The 17,549-nt window shown below is 45.4% G+C and overlaps 1 protein-coding gene across 3 annotated transcripts in view; it reads right to left on the reverse strand.

Moving 5' to 3' along the window:
• TRPM8 (transient receptor potential cation channel subfamily M member 8) overlaps window positions 1-13,040 on the reverse strand; it is a 101,541-nt gene extending 88,501 nt beyond the window's left edge. For 2 of the 3 annotated variants that reach the window (XM_082395543.1, XM_082395541.1), the window contains exons 1-2: window positions 12,919-13,040; window positions 2,469-2,593 (exon numbers count right to left, since the gene is read on the reverse strand). In XM_082395543.1, the coding sequence (XP_082251669.1) occupies window positions 2,469-2,585 (117 nt within the window). In that variant the 5' untranslated portion in view covers window positions 2,586-2,593; window positions 12,919-13,040. Of the gene's footprint in view, window positions 1-2,468; window positions 2,594-3,338; window positions 7,923-12,918 lie in introns of those variants that run through there. The other variant, XM_082395542.1, reaches the window with a different exon arrangement.
• Between the last annotated feature and the right edge of the window lie 4,509 nt (window positions 13,041-17,549).

Here is a 17,549-nt window from a genome sequence, read left to right on the forward strand (position 1 = left end):
CGTTTACCATTGCAACAAAAAGAATAAAATATCTAGGAATAAACCTACCTAAGGAGACAAAAGACCTGTATGCAGAAAATTATAGGACACTGATGAAAGAATTTAAAGATGATACAAATAGATGGAGAGATATACCATGTTCTTGGATTGGAAGAATCAACATTGTGAAAATGAGTATACTACCCAAAGCAATCTACAGATTCAATGCAATCCCTATCAAACTACCATTGGCATTTTTCACAGAACTAGAACAAAAAATTTCACAATTTGTATGGAAACACAAAAGACCCCGAATAGCCAAAGCAATCTTGAGAACGAAAAATGGAGCTGGGGGAATCAGGCTCCCTGACTTCAGACTATATTACAAAGCTTCAGTAATCAAGACAGTTTGGTACTGGCACAAAAACAGAAATATAGATCAATGGAACAGGATAGAAAGCCCAGAGATAAACCCACACACATATGGTCACCTTATCTTTGATAAAGGAGGCAAGCATATACAGTGGAGAAAAGACAGTCTCTTCAATAAGTGGTGCTGGGAAAATTGGACAGGTACATGTAAAAGTATGAAATTAGAACACTCCCTGACACCATACACAAAAATAAACTCAAAATGGGTTAAAGACCTAAGTGTAAGGCCAGACACTATCAAACTCTTAGAGGAAAACACAGGCAGAACACTCTATGACATAAATCACAGCAAGATTCTTTTTGACCCAGCCCCTAGAGAAATGGAAATAAAAACACAAATAAACAAATGGGACCTAATGAAACTTAAAAGCTTTTGCACAGCAAAGGAAACCATAAACAAGACCAAAAGACAACCCTCAGAATGGGAGAAAATATTTGCAAATGAAGCAACTGACAAAGGATTAATCTCCAAGATTTACAAGCAGCTCATGCAGCTCAATAACAAAAAAACAAACAACCCAATCCAAAAATGGGCAGAAGACCTAAATAGACATTTCTCCAAAGAAGATATACAGATGGCCAACAGACACATGAAAGAATGCTCAACATCATTAATCATTAGAGAAATGCAAATCAAAACTACAATGAGGCATCATCTCACACTGGTCAGAATGGCCATCATCAAAAAATCTACAAACAATAAATGCTGGAGAGGGTGTGGAGAAAAAGGAACACTCTTGCACTGTTGGTGGGAATGTAAATTGATACAGCCACTATGGAGAACAGTATGGAGGTTCCTTAAAAAACTAAAAATAGAACTACCATATGACCCAGCAATCCCACTACTGGGCATATACCCTGAGAAAACCATAATTCAAAAAGAGTCATGTACCAAAATGTTCATTGCAGCTCTATTTACAATAGCCAGGACATGGAAGCAACCTAAGTGTCCATCATTGGATGAATGGATAAAGAAGATGTGGCACATATATACACTGGAATATTACTCAGCCATAAAAAGAAATGAAATGGAGGTATTTGTAATGAGGTGGATGGAGTTAGAGTCTGTCATACAGAGTGAAGTAAGTCAGAAAGAGAAAAACAAATACAGTATGCTAACACATATATATGGAATCTAAGGGAAAAAAAAAAAAAAGGTCATGAAGAACCTAGTGGCAAGACGGGAATAAAGACACAGACCTACTAGAGAATGGACCTGAGGATATGGGGAGGGGGAGGGGTGAGATGTGACAGGGTGAGAGAGTGTCATGGACATATATACACTACCAAATGTAAAATAGATAGCTAGTGGGAAGCAGCCGCATAGCACAGGGAGATCAGCTCGGTGCTTTGTGACCACCTAGAGGGGTGGGATGGGGAGGGTGGGAGGGAGGGAGATGCAAGAGGGAAGAGATATGGGAACATATGTATATGTATAACTGATTCACTTTGTTATAAAGCAGAAACTAACACACCATTGTAAAGCAATTATACTCCAATAAAGATGTTTAAAAAAAAAAAAAAAAAAGAATCACTTCCAAGGTGAACCCACAGGGATGGAAGCAAGAACACCAAGCATTAAATAGTAAAAGGAATATTAAAAGTGCAGTATTTAGGATTTCATAAAAGTCAGTTAACAAGTGCATTCTTGAATGGATACACAACAAGGTCCTACTGTACAGCACAGGGAACTATATCCAGTCTCCTGTAATAAACCGTAATGGAAAACCATATGAAAAAGCAGGTATATATATATGTGTAACTGAATCACTTTGCTCTACAGCAGAAATTAACACTGCTATTTTTTTAAAAAGGCCAAAAACAAGTGCATTCTTTAGCAACTTAAGCTTACAGCCACAACCTTCAAAACAGGAATGTTTGAAAAACTACACAGAAAAGAAAATGCCTCTATGTTCGACAAAAATAATCCACAGAACGAAATGCCATATGTTGAGATATGATCTTTTTAAAGAAGGAGTATTGGTCCCCAAAGAATCCTAGTTGCAAAGTGATGCTTTCTGACATAACAGCGGGTTGGCGGGCGAGGCTGAACTCACGCTCTCGCTGTAGGACACGTCTGTGCTGCGAGACGCGCTGGAGTACAGGGTCCGGGTGCTGTCCGGCGTGCCGTTCCCTCTTTTCCTCATGCTGAGCCGGGCGCCCTTGAAGGACATCGGTTCTCCTGTGGAGAAAGGGGAGGGAGGGTAAGATGGGGTCACAAACGGTGGACGGGCTTCCCTGAAAGCTTTACCGCGAGGCCCTCCCCTCCCCCTCCCCTCCCCCTCCCCTCCCCCTCTCGCTATCCGCCATGCCCCAGCCCCGTCCCGCCCCCCCACCCCCAAAGGACACTGGTCCCCCTGCCCCTGCTCTCCTTGCTTCATTCCTCCTCGTCCTCCAGGACCCAGCTTGAGTTCAGTCCTTCCATACCCCTTCCCTGGCCGCTCCCGTCTGGGCAGGGCCCTCCTGGGTGCCCCCTCTCCTATGGGAGGTGGGATCCCGCATCCCAGACCACCACGCATAGGAGGTGCACCATAGCTCCTTCCAAGTTAATGGATTTGTACTGAAGGAACTTGCAGAGCTGTAACTAGTGGCTTGTAGCAGCTAGAGGACCAGCTGGCTGGCGGCAGAGAGGAGTCCTGCCCTGATGCGGTCCAGTGAAGTGGGAGAAGGACCTTGACCCACAGGGGCAGTAGGGCCTGGGGGCCAGTGTGCTCCACGTCACCCTGAGACTTGGAGCCGGCCCGTGGTTCCCAAGGACGCCCGGCAACAATTCCCTCCCAGCCTGGAGAGCAGGCCATTAGCCCGGGGAATCCCGGAAGCCTCAGTTGCCACGGAGATGCCTCCGGGCTGCCCCCTGCTCTTCTAGGGCTCAGACCCTCCCACCCCAGCTGCAGGAGCCCCCGTCCCTCTTGTCCCCCAAACACTACCTCAGACCCGTATCCACAGAGAGCTACTTCACATCCCCAGGCTGTCCGACAGACACAGCACACAAGACGTTTCTAGAACAAGGGCATCATTCTTCTCCTACACCCCACCCCGCCTCCCTGTGTCTCCTCCTGGGACCAAGCTCCCCCAGCTGCCTGTGACCTCTGCCCCCACCCTCGCCTCCGTCATCACCACATCCAAGTGGCAGTCCCACCCCCTCGCCCCTCTCCAGCCCCTCCAGTGGCCCGCAGCTGCCACGTGGGCCCTGCTTGCTTCCCCAGCATGACTGCGCCCACCCCCCTCTCCTTCTGGGCCAGGCTCCTCACGGGGCCCCGCTTTTCCCCTCTGGGTCCCACCGTCTGTCTGGAACCCTCTTCCCCAAACCCTGCCCAGCCGCTTATCTCCTGCCCATCCTCCGGGCCTTATGCACCATCTCTTCAGGGAGGTACCTCTGACGCCCAGGCTGGCGCAGGTGCCTGGTGGCCTGTTCTGGAAGCACCATCTCCCCTCCACCAAGCCGTGTGTATCCTGATTTGTTACATGATCTGCTTGACCCCTGTCTGCCTACTTAAGTCAAAAACCAGATCTATCTGTTCAGCGCTATATTCCCAGAGCCTGGCACAGAGCACAGAGTAGAATTGTACCAATATTGATGAGTGAATAATCTAAGTGATTACATAACACTCCCTCCCACCCTCAAAATCCTCTTTCAGTTTGAAAATTACTTCCACCTCGCCTTCCATACCCCCTGCATGAGGAAAGGCCTGAGACCCTCGGCTCAGCCAATGCTTCTTCAAAGCCCGCTCAGAACCCTCAGGCCAGGCTGTTTAAAACAAGGAGCGCTTCTTTTACTTCTCTCCCCAGGCATTTCACGGAGAGGCTCAGAGTATTAATTGGTACTTTACATACATTATGGCAAAACCGCAAATCAATCCTGCAAGGTATTTACTATGATCCCCATACAGCAAATGGCTTCTAAGTAGGGCACCAACAGTCAGGAAATGATTTCATTTGCTCACAATGAAACAACTGCCTATTTTGTTGCAATGGAGAAAAGTTTGTTTTTGCTTTTTCATCACAGTTCAGTCAAATAAGAAATGGGAAAGCTATGTAAGAAGTGCAGAATCTGCCCTGTTCTGACATTTCACATGCCTTTATTCGATGTTAGTTTCTAACTGGTTTTCTGAGGCCAGGTGATGTTCAAGGTGACTAATTATGAGTCCAGGCGGTCTTCATACCATCTCACATACCAGGTATTCCAGGTGTACCATTTATCCATCTCCTAAACACATGCAGGAGCTAAGGGTTCGGTGTGAAAGGGGTGTCTAGGAAGAGGGACATAGGCCAAGGACCAAGGGCTTCCAGGGGGGTCTGGAGAGGAGAGGAGAGGGTCCAGAGGGGCCCCCCCAGGAACCTCGGGAAAGAGGGTGGCCCGCCCCTGAAAGGGGGTGAACTGGAAAAGTAGGATGACAACCAGGAGGAGGAGGGAATGAAAGTCACGCCAGGGAGAAACCAGTTGATGCATCACACACGAAGGAAAAGTCATAAAATCACACCACTGGGTTGAACAAAATCCAGTAGAGAAAATGGGCAAAAGAATCCAAAGCCACCAAACAAGGGAACACAAGTCACTAATAAATACAAAAACACGCTAAGCCTTCCTAGCAATAAAAACAATAAAAGTCCAACGACGATGAAACACCCAGGGGAGATATTTCAGATGACAGCATTGGATGTTGGGAAGAGCTTAGTGGGACAGACACTCTCATATCATTGGGGGGGGGGGGTAAAAATCGTCTTCCTGCCTGCAAAAGAATGTGGCAATAATGTAGCAAGACATTTAAGTATTATCATTGTTGACCCAGTGAATTAATTGGCTTTGGAGAATTCTAGATAAAAGAAATCATCAGAAACACATTAAAGGGTATACTCAAAAGATATTCATTTCATAGGAAAAATTAGAAATGACCTAAACTTCCATCAGTAGGAGCACATCACACCCAGAAGAAGTAAGATGATGGTACCATGAAGTGGGTGCATTTTAATGACATGGAAAAAGTCATAGGACTTATTGTGAGTAGAAAAAAAGCAGGAGGCAAGAAATCACCGTGGTCAGGAGCTCTGGCTTTAGAGACGGTCAGCTCGAGTTCAGTCACTCACCCTGTGACCTTGAGTGGGTCTTTCACCCTCTCAGCTTCCCTATAAAGATGGTTCAGCAGCTGACATACGACCCACCTTCAGGAAGGGCAGCTATCGAAGTAAGGGATGTAAACGCATTACGTATAATGTGTATAAGGCACACGGAAGTAAATACACCAAGGTGTTCACCGTTGCCATATGTGGGGCTGGGACTGTGCGTGATTTTAATTTTATTCTTTCACTTTTTATATTTGCCAAAATTAAATATATTTCTTAAATAATCTGGAGAATATATTTAATAAACAGGAAAAGTGTCTAGAGGCTGGGCAAGGCTAAGGTAACCAGTGACCTTAGTGAGAACATTTCAGTAAGTGGGGTGAGAGACTGAGGACCACCAGGGCAGACCTCTCCATCCACAAGAGCACGTGGTGGGTGGGTAGCTAGAAGGGAGGGGAGGGTCCATGGCTGACTTGTTTCCTCTCAAGAGGTGGGATCGTGTTTAAATCTTGGCGGAGGAAAACTAGCAGAGAGGGAGAGATTAAACTACAGGGCAAATGTAATAATGTAATAATTATGATGACAGCAGAGCATGGTGTAGGACTTTGTGGAGGTAGGCAGGAGCGGTGAAGCCATCAGCACTAAACTGATCGATTGAGGATAAATGATAACTTGAAGATAAAAGGAAAAGAGAGCCAACAATAACATAATAAATACTGATGACAATCGGGGGATTTTTGTTCTCTCACATCATATTCTTTGAAATCATTTCCGGACATGAAACTGACTTCCCACCGGCCACAGGCGCTTGGTCTTATCTGGACTGTCTGACTTGTACGCCAGAGAAGAAATGCCAAGTCCGCCCCAGAGAGGAGATTGGCTGGGGACACTGCATACATTTTCAGGGCTCTGAAACTCTAAATCGTTGTTGAAAAAGCCGAGTCTAGAGTAGTGGGTTCAAAGGCGGGGCTTAGGGCTTTGCGTCTGTGAGGGGCTCAGGGATGCCTCCCCACTTCAATGGGAGCAGTGCTGTTTCATCAGACTTACATCTCCGGGGTCCTAGCAGATTCCCCCTGAGGAAAGGTTTCTGCAGCTGGACACATCTGCTCTGGAGCTCCGCTGCAGGTTTGCTCCCGGTCACCTGACTGCACAGGCAGCCAGGGGACGTCTGCAGCTTCCGTCTCTTGCAGTTGGTAAGAAAGCACTACTTTACTTGAGGAAAAGTGAGTTTATAGATGGTTTGCCAAGCTCCAGAAGTTAAAGGTGATGGACTCATTCCCAATAACCCCAACGATCAGGGGTTGGCATTTCACATACATCTTGGAATACGTGATTTCATAGCTCCCAAACTATAACACAGCATAACATAACATGATATAAGCATGATACATAATTGTTATGGTCTTAAAACCTCACCAAAGTTACCTCTCGGATATTATGTCTTTCTCTGGATCAGAAATGGGGTATTTGGCACTGACGTTCCACCCATGTGGAGGGCAGTGGAGTATAATGGTGACAAGCATGAGTTTCAAGGCTAGACCATCTTCTTGCTTTACCTGTAACTGTGTCTGAGTGTATTTCTATAAATTAATGAAATTCTCACTGAGGAGTGGGAAAATGGAGTCAGGAAAATGATAGCACTGGATGTGGACGAACCCCACCGAGGGGACCTCCCCAAGTAGAATCCACCAGTAAAGCCACACCAAGCATGCCCCATAATGTGTACATGAGGTCTGATGAGGCGGATTTCATGTCACTCAAACCCAGTTCACTCTGTTATTCTACTTCTAAAAAATCGTAGGGTTGGTCAATGCATCAGGAAAGCACTAGTGTCATAACACGGGCCAGAGATTCAAAAGTTCAGGCAAAAATGAAACATGTACTTTTTTTCAATAATGAAAAATACAATGTCAAGAGGAACTCAAATAAACACACTAAGAGACATCTATTATTAATACAATCAAACTCGGAGGAAAATGAGGACTGTAGAGATACAGAAAACAAAACAAAACAAAAGCCTGGGTTTGTGAGTCAGGAAAATCCAAGCGTGGGACTGAGCTCCACCACTGACTAGCAGCTCACTTAGCCCCTTTGGGTCTCAGCTCCTTGATCTCTGAAAACGTGTCTCCCTGCCCCATGGCTTGGTTGTGACAGGACTGAAGAGGACGCTCCTACAGCAAGCTTGGCACGTGCTTGAGTAACGTAAACACCGGTGCTTTTATCAATACTCCTATCACTAGCATCGGGGCTTCACGAGAAGAGCAAGTAAGAAGGAGGAGGAAAATCGGCGCGGCAGGAAGAATCAGGAACAGGGACTTACAAGTGTCGTGGCCACTCCCTCCCTTGTCACCAGGAAACGTGTTTTATCTGCTCAGCTCCTGAGGCCCTTGCAGGGTGAAAAATTGGAAGTGACCTAGGAGAGCTAAATAGGTTTACATTCAAAAGGATGCAGAGGGCTTCCCTGGTGGCGCAGTGGTTGAGAATCTGCCTGCTAATGCAGGGGACACGGGTTCGAGCCCTGGTCAGGGAGGATCCCACATGCCGCGGAGCAACGAGGCCCGTGAGCCACAACTACCGAGCCTGCGCGTCTGGAGCCTGTGCTCCGCAACAAGAGAGGCCGTGACAGTGAGAGGTCCGCGCACCGCGATGAAGATTGGCCCCCACTTGCCGCACTAGAGAAAGCCCTAGCACAGAAACGAAGACCCAACATAGCAATCAATCAATCAATAAATCTTTAAAAAAAAAAAAAAAGGATGCAGAGACAGTCACAGGGAACACATGTAGAATGTGGGGAGAGGTGGTGAGAGAGGAATGGGATGGGAGCAGGAGAGCTCGGTGAGTGGGGAGCAAGAGGTGAGAATGTGTACAGACTTTATGGGGAAGGCAGCTGCCGCGGTGAGTAAGGCTTTAGCAAGATGGGTGGACAGCATCTTCTGGATGTTTTTTAGAGTCCAACCATTAGTATCAGCTGCTTATTGCTGTGTAAGAAATGATCCCAAAATGTGACTACTTATGACGACACACACTTAGGATCTCGCAGTTTCTGTGGTCAGGCATCTGGGCTCAGTGGAGCTGGATTCTCTGCTCAGGGGCTCTCACAGGCTGCACTCAGATGCCAGCAGGGGCTGGGGTCTCGTCTCAAGGCTGGGACCGAGGTTGGTGGGGGGCGGCGGGGAGGGCCTGCTTCCCAGCTCTTGTGGCTGTTAACAGGATACGTTTCCTTGAGGGCTGTTGGACCAGGGGTCTCCGTACCTCACTGGCTGTTGGCTGGAGGTCACCCTCATTGTCTGGCTACCAGGACCTCTCCAATATGGCAGCTTCTTTATCAAAGCATATAAGCTGACAAGGCATAAGACGGAGTCTGCCAGCGAGACACAGTCACAATCTTTTGTAACCTAATCACGCAAGTGACATTCCGCATCACCTTTGCCACATTCTGTTGGTTAGAAGCAAATCACTAGGTCTTACTTACACGCAAGGGGAGGGGACCACATGAGGGCATGAACAGCCATGAATTGCACAGGTGGGGGGCCCATCTTAGAAGCCCACCTACCATGGCACCTTTAACTCACATTTATTTCCAGTGCTTTTGCTTTGTTGGACCTGAATATCTTTTGAATATAGCATTGCGCCAAGACTGGCCGTAAGACTCATCAATTTTTGGGGTCTTATAAGTGTAAAATTCAAAGCAGGACTCCTAAAGTATCTGACTGAGCAGAAACCCTGAGGAAGACATCAGAGTAACTTTAGGAAAAATGGTGGCACAGGACCCGCAACGAGCCTCCCTTCTAACTGCACACCCCCGATGACCATACGCTAAGTCGGTATGGGTGAAAGTTTGCTTTTTCTTAATCCGCTGACTGCCTGCCATCTGAGCACTGATCACCCAACCTCACTACAGCGGGCTACTCAATCTGGGATCTAGATCCATGTTGTTACGAGTAAGCTATTCTTTTTAGATTCTATATTTCCCCTTTGAGAATAATTTCTATCTTCATATTAATTTTTATTCTGTGTTTTCAACACTCATTTAGACTGAGCCCTGCGTGTGTCACTGGTGTCCGTGCGTCCAGTGTGTGTCCTTCCGTATCCGACTTGTCCGCATTGGACTCCTGTGTCGGCATCAGAGGGTCCCTGGGGATGATTTTAGTGAGGTGTGTGTTAGGAGCTTCTTATCCATGTTGTTGACCTAAAACAAATAGACCGCCAGATATTTCTCCAGCAAAGATGGGTTTATTCAGAACCAGCAGAGAATTGCTATTCAGGGTCAGCGACCATGGTGAACCACTTGCAAGTTCCTGCACAGCAAGGGAAAGAGACTCCTATATAGAGGGAAAAGGGAGGGAGGGCTGTAGTAAACAGAGTCCCTGGCTTTTCATTGGCTGAGCCCCCGCCGGGGGAGGGGGGAGGAAGAGTCCTTCTTCTTCCTATTGGGCTCTGCTGTCATCACAGGGTGTGAGAGCTCCCCCCTTGCGGTCTCTCAACTCTATGTGTTTATTTTTCTTTTTTCTTTCTGCCTCACCCCCGGCCTTGAGGGATCTTAGTTCCCCAACCAGATATTGAGCCCAGGCCCTCGGCATTGAAAGCATGGAGTCCCAACTACTGGACCTCCAGGAAATTCCTTCGACTCTGTTTACTGATGTTTCTGTTTATTAATGTTTTACAGTGCAAATTCCTTTTTACTGCATTCACACATGGATAATTTGACAAACACTTTTCCCCCCTAACACCATAGGAACAGTTCCATTCTTATTAGGGTTTTGATCTTGTAAAGGAAAACCCTGAGGTGGCCTCACTTTTATTCCTTCTGTCCAACATTTATATGCTTCTTCCTCTTTTCCTTAAATTCTAATATTTCATTGACTCTGACTAGATACTAGTCTAAATTTTTTACACTATGTGCTCTTTTTACATGCAAATTCGAGTTTGGTGGGGTTTTTTGGTTTTGTTGTTTTCAGCTCTAGAAAGTTTGCTGTTTCATTATTGTTTTCTGATTACAGCCTCCCGGGGGCGTGGACAGCACCCCGGGGAGTGTCTGGCCTCCCCAGTTCAGTAACTGTCTAATGAAGGCAGTTGTGACAAAGAGAGAAGGACGGTGCTGCCTTCCAGAAGGGACTACTGTCCTTATTTCTGCATGGAGCTGGCACCCTACTCAGGGGTGGCAAAAACTGGCATCATCATGTGACCCAATGTCACACCAGAAGATGTGCTCAGATGTGCAGGGGATGCCAGCCCACGGCGTCCTTCACGGGGACCCCTGACACAGGCAGCTTGCTGAGTAACGACAGCACGGGTGACAATCTATCCTTTCACAAGGACGTATTAAAGTGGCACAAAGGAGCTTAAATTTTAAGGATTGGGCTCTCGGGCCAGCCTGCCTGGGTTTGAATGCTGTATCCTCTACTTATCAGCTGTGTGACTTCCGGGGAAGTTACTTAACCTCTCTGTGCCTTGGTTTCCTCATCAGTTTTAGTGGGAAAATAATAATCCATATAATTCATGAGAAGATTAAAGGAGCTGACACATGTAAAGAGTGTAGCACATAATAGGCATTATATAAGACAAAGCTGTTATTAGTTATTCTTGTCATTTTTACTATATAAATACACTATCAACATTTAAATAATTAGAAACCTTGTTTTGTTGGTTGGGGGAGAGGCTGACCTGGTGTTATTTTTATCATTGACGCTCATGAATAATTTCAAATGGTCTAGAAGTCACCCATCAACAACAGAATACTCTTGCATCCTGTGAGCCCAAAACAAAAACAAAAACAAAAACAAAAAAATCAATCTGCTATGTTATTGTCCTAACACAAGAATGGCATTTGGCATGTTTTTAAAATTGTGTTTCAGCCTGCCTATCACCATGTTCAAATCAGTCCTAAGATGTCATTTTCAAGTTCTAAGTCTCTCTATGTTTAAAAAATTTTTTTAAATAAGAAGAAATAAGAAGTTCTCCTTATTAACACTGAATGAGAGAGGAACTAAATTGTTCATGCTCTGATGAGAATGTCCCAGAAGGCCCCGTACCAAACCCTAGCCATCTCCACTCTTGGCTTCCATCAATTATTCATTGTAATGATGAGTGTGACACTTGCAGAGGCTTCAGATATAAATGACACCATCTGGAGAAATCTTCTCAATTCTCATTTTGGCAAAAGTGCTAGAGCGGTACCTGCAAGAGTTACAGTGACCTGCAAGGGTTAATGTACACCATTGCCTCCACACGTCTTTCAACCCTAGAGAAGAAATGAGGTTTGTTTTGTTATCAGAATCATCCTGCTTTTCTAATTGCCTCTGTCGACCACATTTTTTGAGATTTGAATAGATGGGTAAAAACCAGGAAAATGGCAAAAGCCAACAGAGGCTCCTGAAGTCACCAATCCCATATATCCTACCCCAAAGAGTAGAGGCAAGAGACCGGAGGTAGAACTGGGGCAGGAGACAATGCTCAAAGGTCTGGAAGGAGAAAAGTGGGGAGTCCCTATGGTTCCTGGAACCCTATTATCTTTATAGGTGCCAAGAGTCACATCAGTTCTTTAAAAATTAATAATGGAGGATAACAGCTTTGTTCCAAGTTTTAAAGAATTATAAATCCAAAGTCATAACCTTGGAAGAAAGTTCTTTACACTCTAAGATACTAATGAGCTAAAACTCCTATCATGATAAGCAGATTTGTCGGAGCACATATATAGAATAGATTAAGGAATAACCATTTTCTTACTTTCAGCTTAAGAATCTTCACACTGAAAAAGTCAGCTTTAGCAAGAACAGCTTCAAAATTAAATAGAAATAAAACCTTTAATTATTCATCCAACTCCTCAGCATTTCTCTGTTTCTTCTAAATAATACAATCAATGAGCATGTTTCAGAAGCTGAAAAAAAACTAAGGGAACCACAGTATGTAAAAATAAGTCAAATATACCTTTCTCCTTTTATTATCAAAGAATATTGACCATTTGAATGCACCCTTTCTTGATGTTAATTTATGTTTCACCATAGTCTTGATTTAAGAACAACCTGTTTTATTCTGTTCCCAGTAGGTTTGAGACCATCGGACTGGGAAAGATAGTCAGTTACAGACTTAAGATCCCAGTGACTTTTTTAGTAAAGCTCATTTGAGGACATTTCTGACTCTGGCAATCAGGAAAAAAGAAAAACAGAGAAAAAACTACAGATATATTTTAAATCGCTCAAAAATCGAGCACAGATTTCTACATTTCTAAATAAATCCAAACGAGTACTGAAGATACCTGTGCACTAGCATGTTGCTTATCCACACAGACCTTGAAGAAATTTCAAATTTTGTCTTCCTTTGGTTTCTTATCTTCATAGAAAAAAAGCAAATGATGCCTTCCTCAGATTCACTAAACTAACATCAATTCTACAAGTTACACAACTGCAACATTTATGGAAAGATGAAAAGCAAAAGTTGATAACGTACCTGTGGAGGTTATCAGACAGGATTTGCTTTCACTCCAAAGATCCTACTCCTCTGATCTACTTGCAAAAGGAAGAGGCTTTTATAACTTGAGATTTCTCAGCCCCGCCTTCTTCTCTGAGGTTCTCTTAAGAGGAGGAGAAAAAAAAAACTCAAGCCACTGAAAAACGACAGTTAACACCATGGCATACCGTAGCAGTGTAGCAATTGAATATGAGTAAAGAATGCATATTCATAGAACAGGGTATTTTAAATGCTCATAAAGTAAGAATACAAAATCCCCACTCTTGGCTTGCCAAATTGTATCAGAGTATTAAACATACTAAAGCTGAATTTCTACAACTTGTGGCACATTTTAAAAACCACAAATGAAATGGGAAATGCTCATTATGGAAAGTCATGATAAAATTAATTAATAGTTTAAAAGCTTTTAATTAAGATTAGGAAATTTAACAAACATTGCTTTTTTGTCGATTTGGTTAACTTTATCCACACCAACATATATTCAGCATTGGGCTAGCTAGGCAGGGCTGAGGGGGGTGACCTGAAAACTCAGCAAGGCTGGCTTTATTAAATTATAGTTATTTCCATGCTCCCTTTAAACTACATTTTGTCTTTGTGAAAATCCCACTAGGAGAGATAAAATAATAATCCCTAGTGGGCAATTTTTAGTCATTTTATTTAAATGATGTACCACAAGCACCATTTAAATAGTTTTGTTACAGTTAATGTTCCTTAATTATTGGCTATTATTTATATTATGTATTCATATATGAAGTATATGTCTCAGGCAAGTAGAAATAAGATCGTATAATTTAAATTTTGATTATACAGTCAAACAAATGCAAAGAAGTTAGAGATTAAACATAATGAGAATCAGGGGGCAATTTTGTAAAGGCAGAGGGATTTGGTCAAGATCTGTAAGGAGAGATAAGATATAATTAATGATAATTACTCCTACAGAAAACAGGTTCAATTCAGGGAGAAAACCCCTTCGACAAAGAAAATCTTTAAGAAAAAACTTAAGGTAAGATCACAAACTCAAATACTCCAAGAGTCAGACAGGTAGTGAAAATGAATGGAGTGACCAAGTGTGAGGCAATAGGGAAGGGTAAGGACTGTGGAATATTGGAAACCTCAGGGGCTGCATCTCAATGAGGACCCATGTGAGAAGAGATCTAGCCAGAAACAGAGAGAGAATCAGAGAAATCTCAAAATTGCCCTGAATGTGGATTGTAGGACTAAAAAGTCCCATACCCTTACCCGCCGCAATTTCCTTCCTGGCCCCCCACCCCATGCATGCACATACACAGGGCTGTGGATCTGGTCCTCTCTGTCCTCAGCCTGCAATCTACACAGCATCCTTCCAGGTATTTTCAGAGATGCAAAGGTTTTGAAAAGCAGGACCTAAAGTTTAGTTTGAAAACCAAAATATGAACTGCAAAAGACCAGAAAGCTAGAAAATTATAGAGACTGAAGTACCAACTGCACACTGATCTGCTATGGAGGAATACTCCTTGTGGAAGGTGGCAGAGCAGTGAGTGATCCCAGGCTGGCAGAAAGAAAACTGAGAGCTGAGGAGGGATGAGCACAGAGGTGGGGATGAGAGAGATGGGGAGAAGGGAGGATGATCTCATCAGGTGCACCGTCGTAGAACCATTGCACATGGTGATTTAGAGCTGTGTTTACAGGGGAAGATTCAAAATACATCTCACCAAGTGAGGAGGAGAAGGTGGAAGTGGAGATGGAAATAGAGATGTATAGGTAGAGATACAGGTATAGCTACAGATACAGATGTATAGGTGTAGATACAGAAGTACAGAGATAGATATAGCATAGATTTGTATGTATAGGTATAGATGCATAGGTATACAGCCTACAGCTTTGCCATTTTATCCAAGGCTTAACAAAATGACCAAATTCCTCTACGGAGGCAAACATGATTTTTTAAAGAATGTTTAAATACTAGCTTGTTGCATTCTCTTTCAGTGCCAGCAGGTGGCTTCTCTGAGCAAATTCAGTGGCTGCAGGAGAGACATTTTCAATCACCTTTATCCCTAAAGCAGGTTTAACAGGTGAACAATGACGTCGGCCTGGCCTGGCCCTTCAGAGCCCTCTTGGCCCCAGAAGAGTAAGCAGAGCCCGTCAGCTCCACGTGGAGACTGAATTCTCAGCTTTGCTGCCCTATTTTTTGTGCTGTGAGAAAACATGTCAAAATGGAATGACCTGGAAGTGGACGGGTGGTGGCGATTGAGTAGCAATGTGGATGCACGTAATGAATGCCGCTAAACTGGATGCTTTAAAATGGGCAAGATGGTGGATTTTATGTTATGCGTATTTTGCCACAACGAAAAATAGTTTTTAAAAATACTGAGTGAGGGGCTTCCCTGGTGGCGCAGTGGTTGGGAGTCTGCCTGCCAATGCAGGGGACACGGGTTCGAGCCCTGGTCTGGGAAGATCCCACATGCCGCGGAGCAACTGGGCCCGTGAGCCACAACTACTGAGCCTGCGCGTCTGGAGCCTGTGCTCCGCAACGAGAGGCCGCGATAGTGAGAGGCCCGCGCACCGCGATGAAGAGTGGCCCCCGCTTGCCGCAACTGGAGAAAGCCCTCGCACAGAAACGAAGACCCAGCACAGCCATAAATAAATAAATAAAAATTAAAAATATATATATATATTGAATGAAATTGGCTCTGAGCTTTTGCTAACTGTGGGAGCTCGAAAAAGCTACTCAACCCCCGAATCCCAGCTCCTCCTCAGCCATGGGGGATCCTAACGCCTACGTCTCAGGCTGTGTCAGGATCTGGGGGGGAAACTGAAAGGACAACCATGGCAGATGCACCAACCGTGTTAGCCTCTTCCTCCGACTTCTTTTGTCCCCCCAGCTCAGCATCCCTGTGTCTGGGCTTCCACTTTGCAGATGGGGCAGGGAGAGGGCACCTTTCTTTCTGTTGCCCGGCGCCCACTGAAACAGGAAGATGAGCCCCCGCCTGCTTCCACTGGTGTTCCCCTTCGTGGCCCATGACCACCTGCATCGGCCTTTCAGGGCCACAGTTGAAAATGATGGCCAGGCCCCAACCTAGACATGTTGAACCAGGAATCTGATGTTTCTCAAGTTCGGCAGAGTTAGACAACCTCAGCTCTGAAGAAACAAGTGCCAGCTGAAAAAACGCTGTCACCCGGCAAGAACAAGGCAAAAACACAGCCAGCTGGGTAGTGGTGAGTGTGCTGCCCTGGGCACAGGGACAGCCGGCGGAAGCCGGGCAACCACACAGAGAAGTGGTCACACTCTGTGGGGGACCCCCAATGTCACCCCCAAAGCTCGTTGTCTACAAGGGAAGGAAAAGGTCAACACATGCACTTTTCACCCAGAGCTTGGATTCTTTCTGCTATACTGGCTGTCTACTTACTATACATTGTATAGTATAATATATATATGTATATGCAGTATACCTATATATATGTGTAGCATATATATATATGGATAGCATATATGTATACAGTATAGTATAGTAAATAGCCCATACAGACCATATACAGTATATATACAGTATATACTATATACTGGCTCTGAGCTACTGCAGACCCCACGGGTCATGGGAGAGATTTCCTGGCCATTTGTGCCCCCAAAGAACCCCTCTTGAAAGCAGGGCTGTCCTGCCCGCTCCGGCACACAGGTTCCTATAGGAGACACACACAGGCCACGAACTGGAGCCCAGACGTCAGCAGGTGTTCAAGGGCCTCGCCCTGGTTCCCCTCCATCTCCCCAACGTGCTCCTTCTCTAAACTCCCAGCTTCCTTGTCCGCTGGGGCCGCCTCCTCTCCGGGCACTCGGGCCGTCTCTCCCCCCCCCTGAAGACTGGGCACAGCTATGCATGGCAGCGTGCCCCCCGACTGAGTTTGCTCCACTTGAGCTGGTTGGAAGGACACGGCCTCTGGCCCAGTGCAGGAGGGCCCACTGGGCATTACATGAAGAGGCCACCCTTCATGCAGAGGCTGCGCTTGTGAATTTCCATGAACTTGCCTCCTCCCCTGACCACCTGCATGAAGCTGGAGTCCCAGGTAGGCCCTGGCCCTGCCTCAAACTTTTATGTACACTCGAACCACCTGAGGATCTTGTTAAAGGCAGATTCTGTTTCAGCACATATAGGGCAGGACCTGGGATGCTACATCTTTAGCAGAAAGAACCAGATGTCTGCCAGCACCACGGTCAGCTTCAAGACAAGCAGCAATGAGAAAGGTAGGAACCAGAAGAGCGGTCAAGATAAAGTGCCACCCACCTGAAGATGGTCCATCAGGTGAACCCAGGAACCATGTCTGCCTAGGGGAGAAGGAACGCCTCTGGACTTGGTACACTTCAGACATCTCCCCAGCCCCCCGAACTCTGCTCCCTGTGACAGAATCAGATGTAGCTGGCTCGCTGAGGCACCAGTCTCTCCTCTGGTCTCAAGTGAGAGACTCCTGTTCTAACCGTGTTCAAGGTATCTGAACATTGGCCAGCCTCAGCCTGACTTGCCCCAGACCACTTAAACTTCACGTCTTCCCAATTCCCTTGTAGGTGACCTGACAAGGGAACTGTGGGGCTTGACACCTCTTTAATTTTTTTGTGTTTTTTTTTTTGACACTTCTTTAGA

The sequence above is a fragment of the Balaenoptera borealis genome, assembly GCF_965194805.1.
Source record: "Balaenoptera borealis genome assembly, chromosome: 6".
Lineage (NCBI taxonomy): Eukaryota > Metazoa > Chordata > Mammalia > Artiodactyla > Balaenopteridae > Balaenoptera > Balaenoptera borealis.